This window comes from Oncorhynchus kisutch, unplaced genomic scaffold (genome assembly GCF_002021735.2).
Source record: "Oncorhynchus kisutch isolate 150728-3 unplaced genomic scaffold, Okis_V2 scaffold673, whole genome shotgun sequence".
Lineage (NCBI taxonomy): Eukaryota > Metazoa > Chordata > Actinopteri > Salmoniformes > Salmonidae > Oncorhynchus > Oncorhynchus kisutch.
The window spans coordinates 3,515-19,097 of record NW_022262618.1 but is presented as its reverse complement, the minus strand read 5'-3'; the positions used below and the strand labels follow the sequence as shown (position 1 = coordinate 19,097).

Genomic DNA, 15,583 nt, shown 5'->3' with positions numbered 1-15,583 from the left:
TCAAGCAGACATAAAAGTTTCATTTTTAACTAGTTGTTCTGAATAACATAAATATATGCATGTGAGAGAACACACACGCGCACCGCATAAACGCGACCATAATCAATCAGTCACGTCTGAGCTCCATTTCGTACATATCAAACACCATCTGTCCTTGTACTGAAAGAGATGATCTAACAACTATGTTAACATTATGTTATCATAGGACACACACACACACACACACACACACACACACACACACAAGTTGAACTTGTTCATGGAAAAAAAGGAAGGCTATGTTAATACATAAATGGGCTATAAAATATTAACTAACGAAAAACTGAACGATCAGTCTAGCTCAAATAAGGCAACCAAATATAGTCCTAAACAGCTGCTAGGTAGATAGGTTCAAATCAAAACCGTGTCTGTTTTTGAATTTTTGAAAATGGAAAGCAGAGGAACCGAAGGACTATCCATTCTGTTCGTGTCGGTTGCGCCTAGGGACCACCTACCAATCTGTATTCTGTCAACTGGTTTTTAAATCCCTCCCTTGTTACGGACACGGTGAAATCCTATAGGCCGAGAGTCGTACCCACCTCTTCAAATCTATTGGTTAGCGTTGCATCGGTAGGAATGTTTAACGCACCATGAGTTGAGCAGAGTTTAGTCCGAGAGAAGCGGTGCAACGGGAATGAACAGACCCGCACGGATAACATAATAATCCAACCGTCAGTTTTCTTTATAAACATTTTTATTTATTTTTTATGACAAGGACAATTTACAGGCTACCTACGTTTACAGACAATATGACAATCAACTGTGGAACGTTTTGAATAAGACTGTTATTATTGAGACATTGACCATAACCTATCGCTGTCTGTCTGTCTTTTAAACCGGAGAGTGAGAACCGACAAGGACGTGCCGCTATACGGGAACGTGTAACACGGACATCAGTGCAGCTCACCGGACCGGTAAACACGTCTCTAATAACCACCGTGGATCTATATTTTCCATTTGGAATCTTCACAGCTCTTCTCTCAGAAACATTCTCCTGGAAGAATCCGGTGACTCACCGCGAGGGAAAGGCAAGCCTCTGCATTCTAATCAGCCGCACCGGGAGAACGGAGAGGAGAACGGAACGAGCTCATTGACATTACAGTCATACTTTTTGTGGAGCACTTCTACTTCGGTAGCTGAACCCGCACCACTCGTATCGCTGCTAGTCTGCGTCGGTCGGAGCTGGTTGCTGGCTTCATTCTCACCACCCGGAGAAGGAATAGCAGGGCGACAGACCAAGCGAGGGGATTGGGTTTTAACATAAACCAAAACCAGGGATTATTTGTATTTTTTATTTAACCTGATACCTTTCGGTAAGTGGATGTGTTTTACCCCTCCTCTGGTCCACTGTCGTAGCGCAGGTGTTTCCTATAGGATTGATATTCTCACCAGGCACCAGGCAGGCTATAAGGCGTTTCAAACGGATAACGGGAGTTTTTACCAAACCTCTCCTGTCTCTCGGTGTTGATGCAACAGCTTCTGAGACGCCACGAGCCTCGCCAGCCCAGAAGAGCTGGAACGGAATAAATAGGAGGCTTGATTCTAGTCTTGTTTTGTGTCTCGCTAGTTATGATTTCCCTTTGGATCGTTTTAAATAGGCGGATTATGCTAATTTGGTAATGCGTGTAAGAGGCTCATTTTAACGCGTTCCTATTCATAAGGGTTACTGAAATCGGGCGGCTATATAGCTATTGATTTACATGTGGCTATACATTTATCTGTTTCTTTAGTTAGAAACTGCCGAATGTGTCACAGGGAAAAAATGACATATTTATTCATACTTATGACCGTTGTCATCTACATCCTAATAACCAATTTGAATATCCTACTGAAGCGCATGTGTCAGATTTCCTATAACACACGGGTAGTTTATAGATTACATATCCATACGATCAAAAGGACAACAACACAACGCAGTATTGTGTATCATTAGCACTGCGTCTCCCCGACGCTTCTCAAGGTTACCTAATTGACAGGCTATCCCCATCCATTGTGGCAATGATTTACGCATTAGTTGTGCGTTTCATGTTGAAGGACTCAGTCACTGCATATTCACCCATAGCTAAGGATATAATTATCAAGTCAAGACGGTTCATTATGTTTAGTATATTGATATATAAATACACTTTATTAACATAAAATACTATTCACCCTCCTTTGTGTTTCAGGCAAGAGGAGCGACAGAGAGAGAGAGTACGGGAACGCATAACGGCTATTCTATCCGGTTGGAGACAGACCGGGTTACGATTATTCCTGAGATGAGCCCTAGGCGTTCAACTGAATTTAAATTAGGTGTCCACGAGCACCAGCGTTTTCTATAAGGGAAAGGAGAGCGAGAGAGAGAGAAAAGGGAATTTAAATCGGTGCTCTAGAATGACTTCTACATTCCACGATGAACGGAACTGTGTGTTTGATCCTGAATGGTAGAAATCACCCATTTTGTGTTGGAGAAATCAACAGGTCGGAGTCGGAGGCGTAAAAAACAAAATCGCTCGAAATTAAAAACCCCTCTCACCGAAGGATGTATCTTTCCATTTTATTTTTCCTTCTCCTTTGGGCTCAAGCCCTGGCTTTGAAAAACTTGAATTATTCCGTTAACGAAGAGCAAGGACCGGGAACGGTTATAGGCAACATCGCTAAAGATGCTAAACTCGGTCTCGGGCAAGGAGGACAAGGGAAAAAATCAAACTTCAGAGTTCTGGAGAATTCAGCACCGCATCTCATCGATGTGGACCCGGAGAGCGGGCTGCTCTATACCAAGCAACGCATCGACAGGGAAACACTGTGTCGGCGGAACCCCAAATGTCAGCTCTCCATGGAGGTATTTGCTAACGACAAAGAGATCTGCATGATTAAGGTAGATATAGTCGACATCAATGACAACTCGCCCACGTTCCCTTCTGATCAGATTGATATTGACATTTCTGAGAACGCAGCCCCGGGCACCCGCTTCCCGCTTACTAGCGCTCATGACCCGGACGCTGGGGAGAACGGGCTAAAAACCTACCAGATCACACGAGACGACTACAATCTGTTTTCTTTGGATGTAAAATCCCGCGGGGACGGAACTAAATTTCCCGAGTTAGTTATTCAACGGCCGTTAGACCGGGAGGAACGTAACCATCACACCCTCATCCTAACCGCTACGGACGGCGGGGAGTATCCCAGATCAGGAACCATGCAGATTAATGTGAAAGTTATTGACTCTAACGATAACAGCCCTGTGTTTGAACAGCCCTCTTATGTTGTAGAAATCCCAGAAAACTCCCCACCTGGGAAAGTAGTGATAGATTTAAACGCCACAGACCCAGACGAGGGTTCCAATGGTCAGGTGGTTTATTCATTCAGCGGTTACGCCCCGGATAGAATCAGAGAACTCTTCTCCATAGATTCTAGAACGGGAGTCATAAAAATCCAAGGAGAGATTGACTACGAGGAGAACCCTATTATAGAAATAGATGTTCAGGCTAAGGATTTAGGCCCTAACCCCATCCCAGGCCACTGTAAAGTAACTGTGAATGTGATTGACAGGAATGACAACTGGCCCTCCATAGGGTTTGTGTCTGTGAGGCAGGGGGCCATTAGCGAGGCAGCCCCACCAGGCACGGTCATCGCCCTGGTCAGAGTCACGGATAAAGACTCTGGGAGGAACGGGAAGCTCCAGTGTCGAGTCTTGGGGAACGTTCCGTTTAAACTAGAGGAGAACTACGACAACTTCTACACCGTGGTGACGGACAGGCCTCTGGACAGAGAACAGCAGGACGAGTACAACGTCACCATCGTCGCCAAGGACAACGGCACGCCGCCCCTTAACTCCACCAAGTCGTTCGCGGTGAAGATTCTAGACGAGAACGATAATGTTCCGCGTTTCACCAAAGCTGTGTATCTGCTCCAGGTGCCGGAGAACAACATCCCCGGGGAGTATCTGGGTTCCGTCCTCGCTCTAGACCCGGACCTGGGCCAGAACGGAACCGTGTTCTACTCCATCCTCAACTCCAACGTGAGCGGAGGAGATGTCAACACCTTCGTGAACGTGAACGCGGCCAACGGGGCGATCTACGCCGTGAGGTCATTCAACTACGAACAAATCAAATTCTTTGATTTTAAGGTCTTGGCGAAGGATGCTGGGTCTCCTCACCTGGAGAGCAACACCACGGTCAGGGTCAGCGTCTTAGACGTTAACGACAATATCCCCGTCATCGTTCTCCCGCTGCTCCTGAACGACACGGCGGAGATCCACGTGCCACGGAACGTCGGCGTGGGTTACGTCGTCACCACGGTGAGGGCGGTCGACAACGATTACGGCGAGAGCGGGCGGTTGACCTACGAGATCTCCGACGGTAACGAGGAGCATCTGTTCGAGATGGACCCGGTGACGGGCGAGGTACGGACCGCCCACCCCTTCTGGGAGGACGTCAGCCCCATGGTGGAGCTGATCATCAGGGTGATGGACCACGGGAAGCCCACCCTCACCACCGCCGCACGCCTCATCGTCAAGGCCTACAGCGGACCGCTGCCGGGCGGCGAGCCCCACATCAACGAAGAGCATCACAACTGGGACACCTCGCTGCCTCTCATCGTCACCTTATCCATCATCTCTATGATGCTGCTGGCTGCCATGGTAACCATCGCCGTGAAGTGCAAACGGGAGAACAAGGAGATCAGGACGTACAACTGCCGCATCGCGGAGTACTCTCACCCGCAGCTGGGCAAAGGCAAGAAGAAGAAGATCAACAAGAATGACATCATGCTAGTTCAGAGCGAGGTGGAGGAACGGGACGCCATGAACGTCATGAACGTGGTGAGCTCCCCGTCGCTCGCCACCTCCCCCATGTATTTCGATTACCAGACGCGGCTGCCGCTGAGCTCGCCCAGGTCGGAGGTCATGTACCTCAAGCCCACGGCCAACAACCTGTCGGTGCCCCAGGGACAGGGCCACGGCGTCGGCTGTCACACGTCCTTCACTGGCCCGGTGACTAACACCACAGATACCCCCAGTAGCAGGATGTCCATTATACAGGTAGGAACAAGAAACCATTCAACTAGGTTTTTATTGATTTATGTGAACCTTTGTTTGTTTAGGTGACCAGGGAGAAGGAGAAGTCACGTTAAGATTCAAATTCCCTTGTTGTTGGAATGGAAATTTGTGTTTGGCTTTACATGTGTCTGACATAGCAAACAGACAGAAAGCAGGACAGCATTCGATATATATATACGACAGCATTGTGATTATCCACCATATTCCTTCCTCCTACCCCTCATCCATCTCCTCTTGCTTCAGATCTTTTCCCTCTCTACTTAATGGACTGATGTACTGGAGTGTAGGTATAGTGTAACACGAGAGAGATAGAGATGGAAATATGGAAAGAGAGAGAGAGAGATAGAGATGGAAATATGGAAAGAGAGAGGGAGAGGGAGAGGGAGGGAGAGAGGGAGAGTTGTAGATATGGAAAGAGAGAGGGAGAGTTGTAGATATGGAAAGAGAGGGAGAGAGAGAGTTGGAGATATGGAAAGAGAGGGAGAGAGAGAGATTTGGAGATATGGAAAGAGAGAGGGAGAGTTGTAGACATGGAAAGAGAGAGAGAGAGAGAGAGAGAGAGAGAGAGAGTTGGAGAGTTGGAGATATGGAAAGAGAGAGGGACAGAGTGAGAGAGAAAGAGAGAGAGAGAGTTGGGGTGCATGGCGACAGGCAGGTCATGCTGCACATCGTGGAGAGGGACAGAGAGAGGGACAGAGAGAGGGACAGAGACAGAGAGAGAGAGGAGCCGGTGACATCATGACAAATCGATTCCGTGTAATATTTAGGAAGATGTATCATGTGTTGAAATCCAGACCTCTTCAACCAGACGTCACCCCACGGCCGTTTTATTACAGAATTACACTTTAATGCATCTCTCTGTGACGGTGTGATTTTGTTGTTTTGTTGTTGTGTTGTTGTTGTTTAGACAATATCGCGATGTTATTTCTTTTGCACTGGTTGGCTGTGTCTTGTACCAAAAACTCCAGTATTTTTCCTTCATAGCTTGTTCTCTATCTTCTTTTTTTAACGAGGGAGACCATTTGTTTCCTCGTCCTCTCTCTTGTCCCTCGGCAGCAGACATAATGTTGAGCAATATGTTTGGAACATCAAATCGCAAATATTTTTAAAAAATCACAGTTTCGAAATTTGAATACATGTAGAATAGTGAGAATTGCAATACGTATGGCATCAACACACAGTACGTATGGCATCAACACACAGTACGTATGGCATCAACACACAGTACGTATGGCATCAACACACAGTACGTATGGCATCAACACACAGTACGTATGGCATCAACACACAGTACAGTACGTATGGCATCAACACCCAATACAATATGTATGGCATCAACACCCAATACAATACATATGGCATCAACACCCAATACAATATGTATGGCATCAACACCCAATACAATACGTATGGCATCAACACACAGTACGTATGGCATCAACACACAGTACGTATGGCATCAACACACAGTACGTATGGCATCAACACACAGTACGTATGGCATCAACACACAGTACGTATGGCATCAACACACAGTACGTATGGCATCAACACACAGTACGTATGGCATCAACACAGTACGTATGGCATCAACACACAGTACGTATGGCATCAACACACAGTACGTATGGCATCAACACACAGTACAATACGTATGGCATCAACACCCAATACAATACGTATGGCATCAACACCCAATACAATACGTATGGCATCAACACCCAATACAATATGTATGGCATCAACACCCAATACAATATGTATGGCATCAACACCCAATACAATACGTATGGCATCAACACCCAATACAATATGTATGGCATCAACACCCAATACAATACGTATGGCATCAACACCCAATACAATACATATGGCATCAACACCCAATACAATACATATGGCATCGACACCCAATACAATGTGTATGGCATCAACACCCAATACAATACGTATGGCATCAACACCCAATACAATATGTATGGCATCAACACCCAATACAATACGTATGGCATCAACACCCAATACAATATGTATGGCATCAACACCCAATACAATACGTATGGCATCAACACCCAATACAATACATATGGCATCAACACCCAATACAATACATATGGCATCGACACCCAATACAATGTGTATGGCATCAACACCCAATACAATACATATGGCATCAACACACAATACAATACATATGGCATCAACACACAATACAATACATATGGCATCGACACACAATACAATACATATGGCATCGACACCCAATACAATACATATGGCATCAACACCCAATACAATACATATGGCATCAACACACAATACAATACATATGGCATCAACACACAATACAATACATATGGCATCGACACACAATACAGTACGTATGGCATCGACACACAATACAGTACGTATGGCATCAACACCCAATACAATACATATGGCATCAACACCCAATACAATACATATGGCATCAACACACAATACAATACATATGGCATCAACACACAATACAATACATATGGCATCAACACACAATACAATACATATGGCATCAACACACAATACAATACATATGGCATCGACACACAATACAGTACGTATGGCATCGACACACAATACAGTACGTATGGCATCAACACCCAATACAATACATATGGCATCAACACCCAATACAATACATATGGCATCAACACACAATACAATACATATGGCATCGACACACAATACAATACATATGGCATCAACACCCAATACAATACATATGGCATCAACACCCAATACAATACATATGGCATGGACACACAGTACGTATGGCATAGACACACAGTACATATGGCATGCACACACAGTACGTATGGCATGGACACACAGGTGTGGTGTTGATATTGTGTTGTGAGGTCCCTGGTAATTCCCAGCCCTAAACATCTCTGTGGGAGGAAAGACAAACGGCTAGTATGTGATGGAAGTTATTATTGAGAGGGAATGTTTTAACCATGACAACATACCAGAGGTTCTCAACAACATACTGGTTATGAACCTGTTGACTGAGGGCCTACTCTATAGATACTCTATAGATACTCTATAGATACTCTATAGATACTTCATGTATTTTTTTTACATCACAAATCATGCTCCAATACTTATGGTTAAAATGTCCTGGTGCAAAAATAATGTTCTCTAAAACAGCCTGTTTTTACCTGTAATGAAAGGGCTCAACATTTTACTAGGAAAGTCAATGAATCAGTTAAGAACAAATTATTATTTACAAGGATGGCCTGGGAACAGTGGGTTTAACTGCCTTGTTCAGGGGCAGAATGACAGATTTTTACCTTGTCAGCTCGGGGATTTGATCTAGCAAACTTTCGGTTACTGGCCCAACGCTCTAACCACTAGGCTACCTGCCTCCTCTACACTCTAACCACTAGGCTACCTGCCTCCTCTACACTCTAACCACTAGGCTACCTGCCTCCTCTACACTCTAACCACTAGGCTACCTGCCTCCTCTACACTCTAACCACTAGGCTACCTGCCTCCTCTACACTCTAACCACTAGGCTACCTGCCTCCTCTACACTCTAACCACTAGGCTACCTGCCTCCTCTACACTCTAACCACTAGGCTACCTGCCAACATCAGGTCTATATTCTAACTTCCAGGGTTTTTAATGCATCGTGCTTGTTTTTGCCACATCCAGAGTGTGGTTATGGGTGGAGAACGGAGCACTTCTTTTCAGATATACATGAGTGTTCCATATTACCCATAGTGTTCAATATTACCCATAGTGTTCCATATTACCCATAGTGTTCAATATTACCCATAGTGTTCAATATTACCCATAGTGTTCAATATTACCCATAGTGTTCCATATTACCCATAGTGTTCCATATTACCCATAGTGTTCAATATTACCCATAGTGTTCCATATTACCCATAGTGTTCCATATTACCCATAGTGTTCCATATTACCCATAGTGTTCCATATTACCCATAGTGTTCCATATTACCCATAGTGTTCCATCTTACCCATAGTGTTCCATATTACCCATAGTGTTCCATATTAATAACTGTTCTATCTGGGTTCTATCTGATATATTATTGGGTTCTAATTGATATATTATTGGGTTCTAATAGATATATTATTGGGTTCTAATTGATATATTATTGGGTTCTATCTGATATATTATTGGGTTCTAATTGATATATTATTGGGTTCTATCTGATATATTATTGGGTTCTATCTGATATATTATTGGGTTCTAATTGATATATTATTGGGTTCTATCTGATATATTATTGGGTTCTATCTGATATATTATTGGGTTCTAATTTATATATTATTGGGTTCTATCTGATAGATTATTGGGTTCTATCTGATATATTATTGGGTTCTATCTGATATATTATTGGGTTCTAACTGATATATTATTGGGTTCTAATATATATATTATTGGGTTCTAATTGATATATTATTGGGTTCTAATTGATATATTATTGGGTTCTAATTGATATATTATTGGGTTCTAATTGATATATTATTGGGTTCTCTGATAGGTTATTGGGTTCTAATAGATCTATTATTGGGTTCTAATTAATAGATTATTGGGTTCTAATGTACATATTATTGGGTTCTATCTGATATATTATTGGGTTCTAATTGATAGATTATTGGGTTCTAACTAATAGATTATTGGGTTCTAACAGATAGATTATTGGGTTCTATCTGATAGATTATTGGGTTCTAATTTATGTTATTGGGTTCTAACTGATATATTGTTGGGTTCTAATTGATATATTATTGGGTTCTATTTGATAGATAATTAGGTTTTAACTAATATATTATTGGGTTCTAACTGATATATTATTGTGTTCTAACAGATAGATTAATGGGTTCTATTGGAAATATTATTGGGTTCTATCTGAAATATTATTGGGTTCTATCTGATAGATTATTGGGTTCTAACTGATATATTATTGGGTTCTATCTGATATATTATTGGGTTCTAACTGATATATTATTGGGTTCTAACTGATATATTATTGGGTTCTATCTGGTATATTATTGGGTTCTAACTGATATATCATTGATTTGTAACTGTATAAACCCACTGTATGTCAACTAACCCCTCCCTGAGAAGACTTGGAAGTCCATCAGCTTAGTCTTTATCCATGTGTAATCTGCAGGGTCTCATAGTTCTACCTGTTGTACTACGACAGTGTCTTAATCAGGACTTTAACCTCGTCTGACATGTCTTTAAACAGGCTTAGTGCCACAGACAGAGAGAGACACACTGGAGGGATGAGGCAGTTGTCGGGGGGGGAGGGGGGGGCTAAGCCAAATCACCCCCTCAGTCCTCACAAAGAGGGTTTAACTGGGAACAGAGAAGAGCAGAGATTTCCAGGAAAATACACAGCAGTAGTATCTGTAGTCTGTAGCATGTGGCTAGCTGGGGGCTCACAGCAGTAGTATCTGTAGCTTGTAGCATGTGGCTAGCTGGGGGCTCACAGCAGGTGTATCTGTAGTCTGTAGCATGTGGCTAGCTGGGGGCTCACAGCAGTAGTATCTGTAGTCTGTAGCATGTGGCTAGCTGGGGGCTCACAGCAGTAGTATCTGTAGTCTGTAGCATGTGGCTAGCTGGGGGCTCACAGCAGTAGTATCTGTAGTCTGTAGCATGTGGCTAGCTGGGGGCTCACAGCAGTAGTATCTGTAGTCTGTAGCATGTGGCTAGCTGGGGGCTCACAGCAGTAGTATCTGTCGCATGTAGCATGTGGCTAGCTGGGGGCTCACAGCAGTAGTATCTGTAGCATGTGGCTAGCTGGTGTCTCAGTGTCAATGACTTAGGTCATTTCTGGAGTTTCTAACCAACGTTAATTTCTATTCTGGTGGACTGACTGAGGTCGGATCATTGTGATGGTTGGTGAGGTGTTCCCATGCAGAGCCACCGCTGCCTGTTGTTAGCCCCTCTCAGGATATCCGACATGGCCTCTATTGTGAGGCAGCTGCAGGTCAAAGGTGACTCAGAAACCGTTGGTGCTTTCTAAAGGGGGAGGGGTTTCGAGAGAGAGAGAGAGAGAGAGAGAGAGAGAGAGAGAGAGAGAGAGAGAGAGAGAGAGAGAGAGAGAGAGAGAGAGAGAGAGAGAGAGAAACATGCCAAAGCAAGTGAGGTAGATAATATACAAAAGTGAAATAAACAATTAAACAGTAAACATTACACATACAGAAGTTTCAAAACAGTAAAGACATTACAAATGTCACATTATGTATAAATACAGTGTTGTAACAATGTACAAATGGTTCAAGTACAAAAGGAAAATAAATGAACATAAATATAGGTTGTATTTACAATGGTGTTTGTTCTTCACTGGTTGCCCTTTTCTTGTGGCAACAGGTCACAAATCTTGCTGCTGTGATGTCACACTGTGGTATTTCACCCAGTAGATATGGGAGTTTATTGGGTTGGTTTTCAAATTCTCTCTCTCTCTCTCTCTCTCTCTCTCTCTCTCTCTCTCTCTCTCTCTCTCTCTCTCTCTCTGTCTCTATCTCTGTCTCTCTCTCTCTCTCTCTCTCTCTCTGTGTGTCTGTGTGTCTGTGTGTGTGGACAGTAACCTGAAGCTAGTCAGAGCAGAGTGGTGTGGTAGAAACATCAGGAAACAAAGACAGAATCCCTCCTCTATTGATCCAGAGCCACTCTGCCTGTCTGTCACTACAGCCTGGTGAGGAGGAGGAGGTGGGGAGGGAGGAGGAGGAGGTGGGGAGGGAGGAGGAGGAGGAGGTGGGGAGGGAGGAGGAGGTGGGGAGGGAGGAGGAGGTGGGGAGGGAGGAGGAGGAGGTGGGGAGGGAGGAGGAGGAGGTGGGGAGGGAGGAGGAGGTGGGGAGGGAGGAGGAGGAGGTGGGGAGGGAGGAGGAGGTGGGGAGGGAGGAGGAGGTGTCCCTCCTTGACCGAGCGTGCTGCCCCTACAGCTCTACAGGATACAAGACCCAGTCAGTACTAACTCAACCCTCCACAGTACTACAAGACCCAGTCGGTACTAACTCAACCCTCCACAGTACTACAGCTCTACAGGATACCAGACCCAGTCAGTACTACCTCAACCCTCCACAGTACTACAGCTCTACAGGATACAAGACCCAGTCAGTACTACCTCAACCCTCCACAGTACTACAGCTCTACAGAATACAAGACCCAGTCAGTACTACCTCAACCTTCCACAGTACTACAGCTCTACAGGATACAAGACCCAGTCAGTACTAACTCAGCCCTCCACAGTACTACAAGACCCAGTCAGTACTAACTCAACCCTCCACAGTACTACAAGACCCAGTCAGTACTACCTCAACCCTCCACAGTACTACAAGACCCAGTCAGTACTACCTCAACCCTCCACAGTACTACAAGACCCAGTCAGTACTAACTCAACCCTCCACAGTACTACAAGACCCAGTCAGTACTAACTCAACCCTCCACAGTACTACAGCTCTACAGGATACCAGACCCAGTCAGTACTACCTCAACCCTCCACAGTACTACAAGACCCAGTCAGTACTACCTCAACCCTCCACAGTACTACAAATCTACAGGATACCAGACCCAGTCAGTACTACCTCAACCCTCCACAGTACTACAGCTCTACAGGATACCAGACCCAGTCAGTACTACCTCAACCCTCCACAGTACTACAAGACCCAGTCAGTACTACCTCAACCCTCCACAGTACTACAAGACCCAGTCAGTACTAACTCAACCCTCCACAGTACTACAAGACCCAGTCAGTACTAACTCAACCCTCCACAGTACTACAAGACCCAGTCAGTACTACCTCAACCCTCCACAGTACTACAAGACCCAGTCAGTACTAACTCAACCCTCCACAGTACTACAAGACCCAGTCAGTACTAACTCAACCCTCCACAGTACTACAGCTCTACAGGATACCAGACCCAGTCAGTACTACCTCAACCCTCCACAGTACTACAAGACCCAGTCAGTACTACCTCAACCCTCCACAGTACTACAAATCTACAGGATACCAGACCCAGTCAGTACTACCTCAACCCTCCACAGTACTACAGCTCTACAGGATACCAGACCCAGTCAGTACTACCTCAACCCTCCACAGTACTACAAGACCCAGTCAGTACTACCTCAACCCTCCACAGTACTACAAGACCCAGTCAGTACTAACTCAACCCTCCACAGTACTACAAGACCCAGTCAGTACTAACTCAACCCTCCACAGTACTACAGCTCTACAGGATACCAGACCCAGTCAGTACTACCTCAACCCTCCACAGTACTACAGCTCTACAGGATACCAGACCCAGTCAGTACTACCTCAACCCTCCACAGTACTACAAGACCCCGTCAGTACTATCTCAACCCTCCACAGTACTACAGCTCTACAGGATACCAGACCCAGTCAGTACTACCTCAACCCTCCACAGTACTACAGCTCTACAGGATACCAGACCCAGTCAGTACTACCTCAACCCTCCACAGTACTACAGCTCTACAGGATACCAGACCCAGTCAGTACTACCTCAACCCTCCACAGTACTACAAGACCCCGTCAGTACTATCTCAACCCTCCACAGTACTACAGCTCTACAGGATACCAGACCCCGTCAGTACTAACTCAACCCTCCACAGTACTACAAATTCCAGTCAGTACTACCTCAACCCTCCACAGTACTACAGATCTACAGGATACCAGACCCAGTCAGTACTAACTCAACCCTCCACAGTACTACAAGACCCAGTCAGTACTAACTCAACCCTCCACAGTACTACAGCTCTACAGGATACCAGACCCAGTCAGTACTACCTCAACCCTCCACAGTACTACAACTCCACACGACTACAAGACCCAGTCAGTACTACCTCAACCCTCCACAGTACTACAGCTCTACAGGATACCAGACCCAGTCAGTACTACCTCAACCCTCCACAGTACTACAGCTCTACAGGATACCAGACCCAGTCAGTACTACCTCAACCCTCCACAGTACTACAGCTCTACAGGATACCAGACCCAGTCAGTACTACCTCAACCCTCCACAGTACTACAGCTCTACAGGATACAAGACCCAGTCAGTACTAACTCAACCCTCCACAGTACTACAAGACCCAGTCAGTACTAACTCAACCCTCCACAGTACTACAGCTCTACAGGATACCAGACCCAGTCAGTACTACCTCAACCCTCCACAGTACTACAGCTCTACAGGATACCAGACCCAGTCAGTACTACCTCAACCCTCCACAGTACTACAGCTCTACAGGATACCAGACCCAGTCAGTACTACCTCAACCCTCCACAGTACTACAGCTCTACAGGATACCAGACCCAGTCAGTACTACCTCAACCCTCCACAGTACTACAAGACCCAGTCAGTACTACCTCAACCCTCCACAGTACTACAGCTCTACAGGATACCAGACCCAGTCAGTACTACCTCAACCCTCCACAGTACTACAGCTCTACAGGATACCAGACCCAGTCAGTACTACCTCAACCCTCCACAGTACTACAAGACCCAGTCAGTACTACCTCAACCCTCCACAGTACTACAAGACCCAGTCAGTACTACCTCAACCCTCCACAGTACTACAGCTCTACAGGATACCAGACCCAGTCAGTACTACCTCAACCCTCCACAGTACTACAAGACCCAGTCAGTACTACCTCAACCCTCCACAGTACTACAGCTCTACAGGATACCAGACCCCGTCAGTCGAGTGCAATAAAAAGCCCCAAAAAGCCCCTAATTTCATTAGTGTGGGACAGGAGAAATCCCATGCTTGAATGTGGATGATGGAGCAGGGTAATGATGACTAATTCATCTTAAGGCATTGAAGGGTATTACTTAGTGTGTAATCAAGGTTAAAGCCAATCCGGTATGGTGTTCCTTCCTCAAAGCCTAGAGACAGGATTTGGTCATTCAAAGTACAGCACTGAGGCAGTTGAGCCTTGGCTGTCTCTGCAGCGATTGTGAGGATTTTCTACCCAGGTTGCACTGGGGGCCTAATGGAGGTAGCGTGTGGCCAGGATATCGGCTCACGGTTGGCGGGAGGCGGAGGAGGAGGAGGAGGAAGAGGAGGAGGTAGAAGAGGAGGAGGAGGAAGAGGAGGAGGTAGAATAGGAGGAAGAGGAAGAGGAGGAGGTAGAAGAGGAGGAAGAGGAAGCAGCGAAAGGCTTAGAGCACTAACTGGATTATTTAATGTTTGCATTCTAAATGGTACCCTATTCCCTACATAGTGCACTACTTTAGACTAGAGCCCTATAGAACCCTATTCCCTACATAGTGCACTACTTTAGACTAGAGCCCTATAGAACCCTATTCCCTACATAGTGCACTACTTTAGACAAGAGCCCTATATAACCCTATTCCCTATATAGTGCACTACTTTAGACCAGAGCCCTATTCTCTACATAGTGCACTACTTTAGACCAGAGCCCTATTCCCTACATAGTGCACTACTTTAGACCAGAGCCCTATTCCCTATATAGT

The 15,583-nt window shown here is 45.2% G+C and overlaps 1 protein-coding gene across 1 annotated transcript; it reads left to right on the top strand.

Annotated features, from left to right (window-relative positions):
* Positions 1-663: 663 nt before the first annotated feature.
* On the top strand, positions 664-5,478 carry LOC109887791 (protocadherin-17). The gene is made up of 2 exons (XM_020479073.2): positions 664-1,352; positions 2,208-5,478. Exon 2 carries the CDS (start codon positions 2,561-2,563, stop codon positions 5,123-5,125), a length of 2,565 nt encoding a protein of 854 aa, XP_020334662.2. The 5' UTR covers positions 664-1,352; positions 2,208-2,560; the 3' UTR covers positions 5,126-5,478.
* Positions 5,479-15,583: the final 10,105 nt, after the last annotated feature.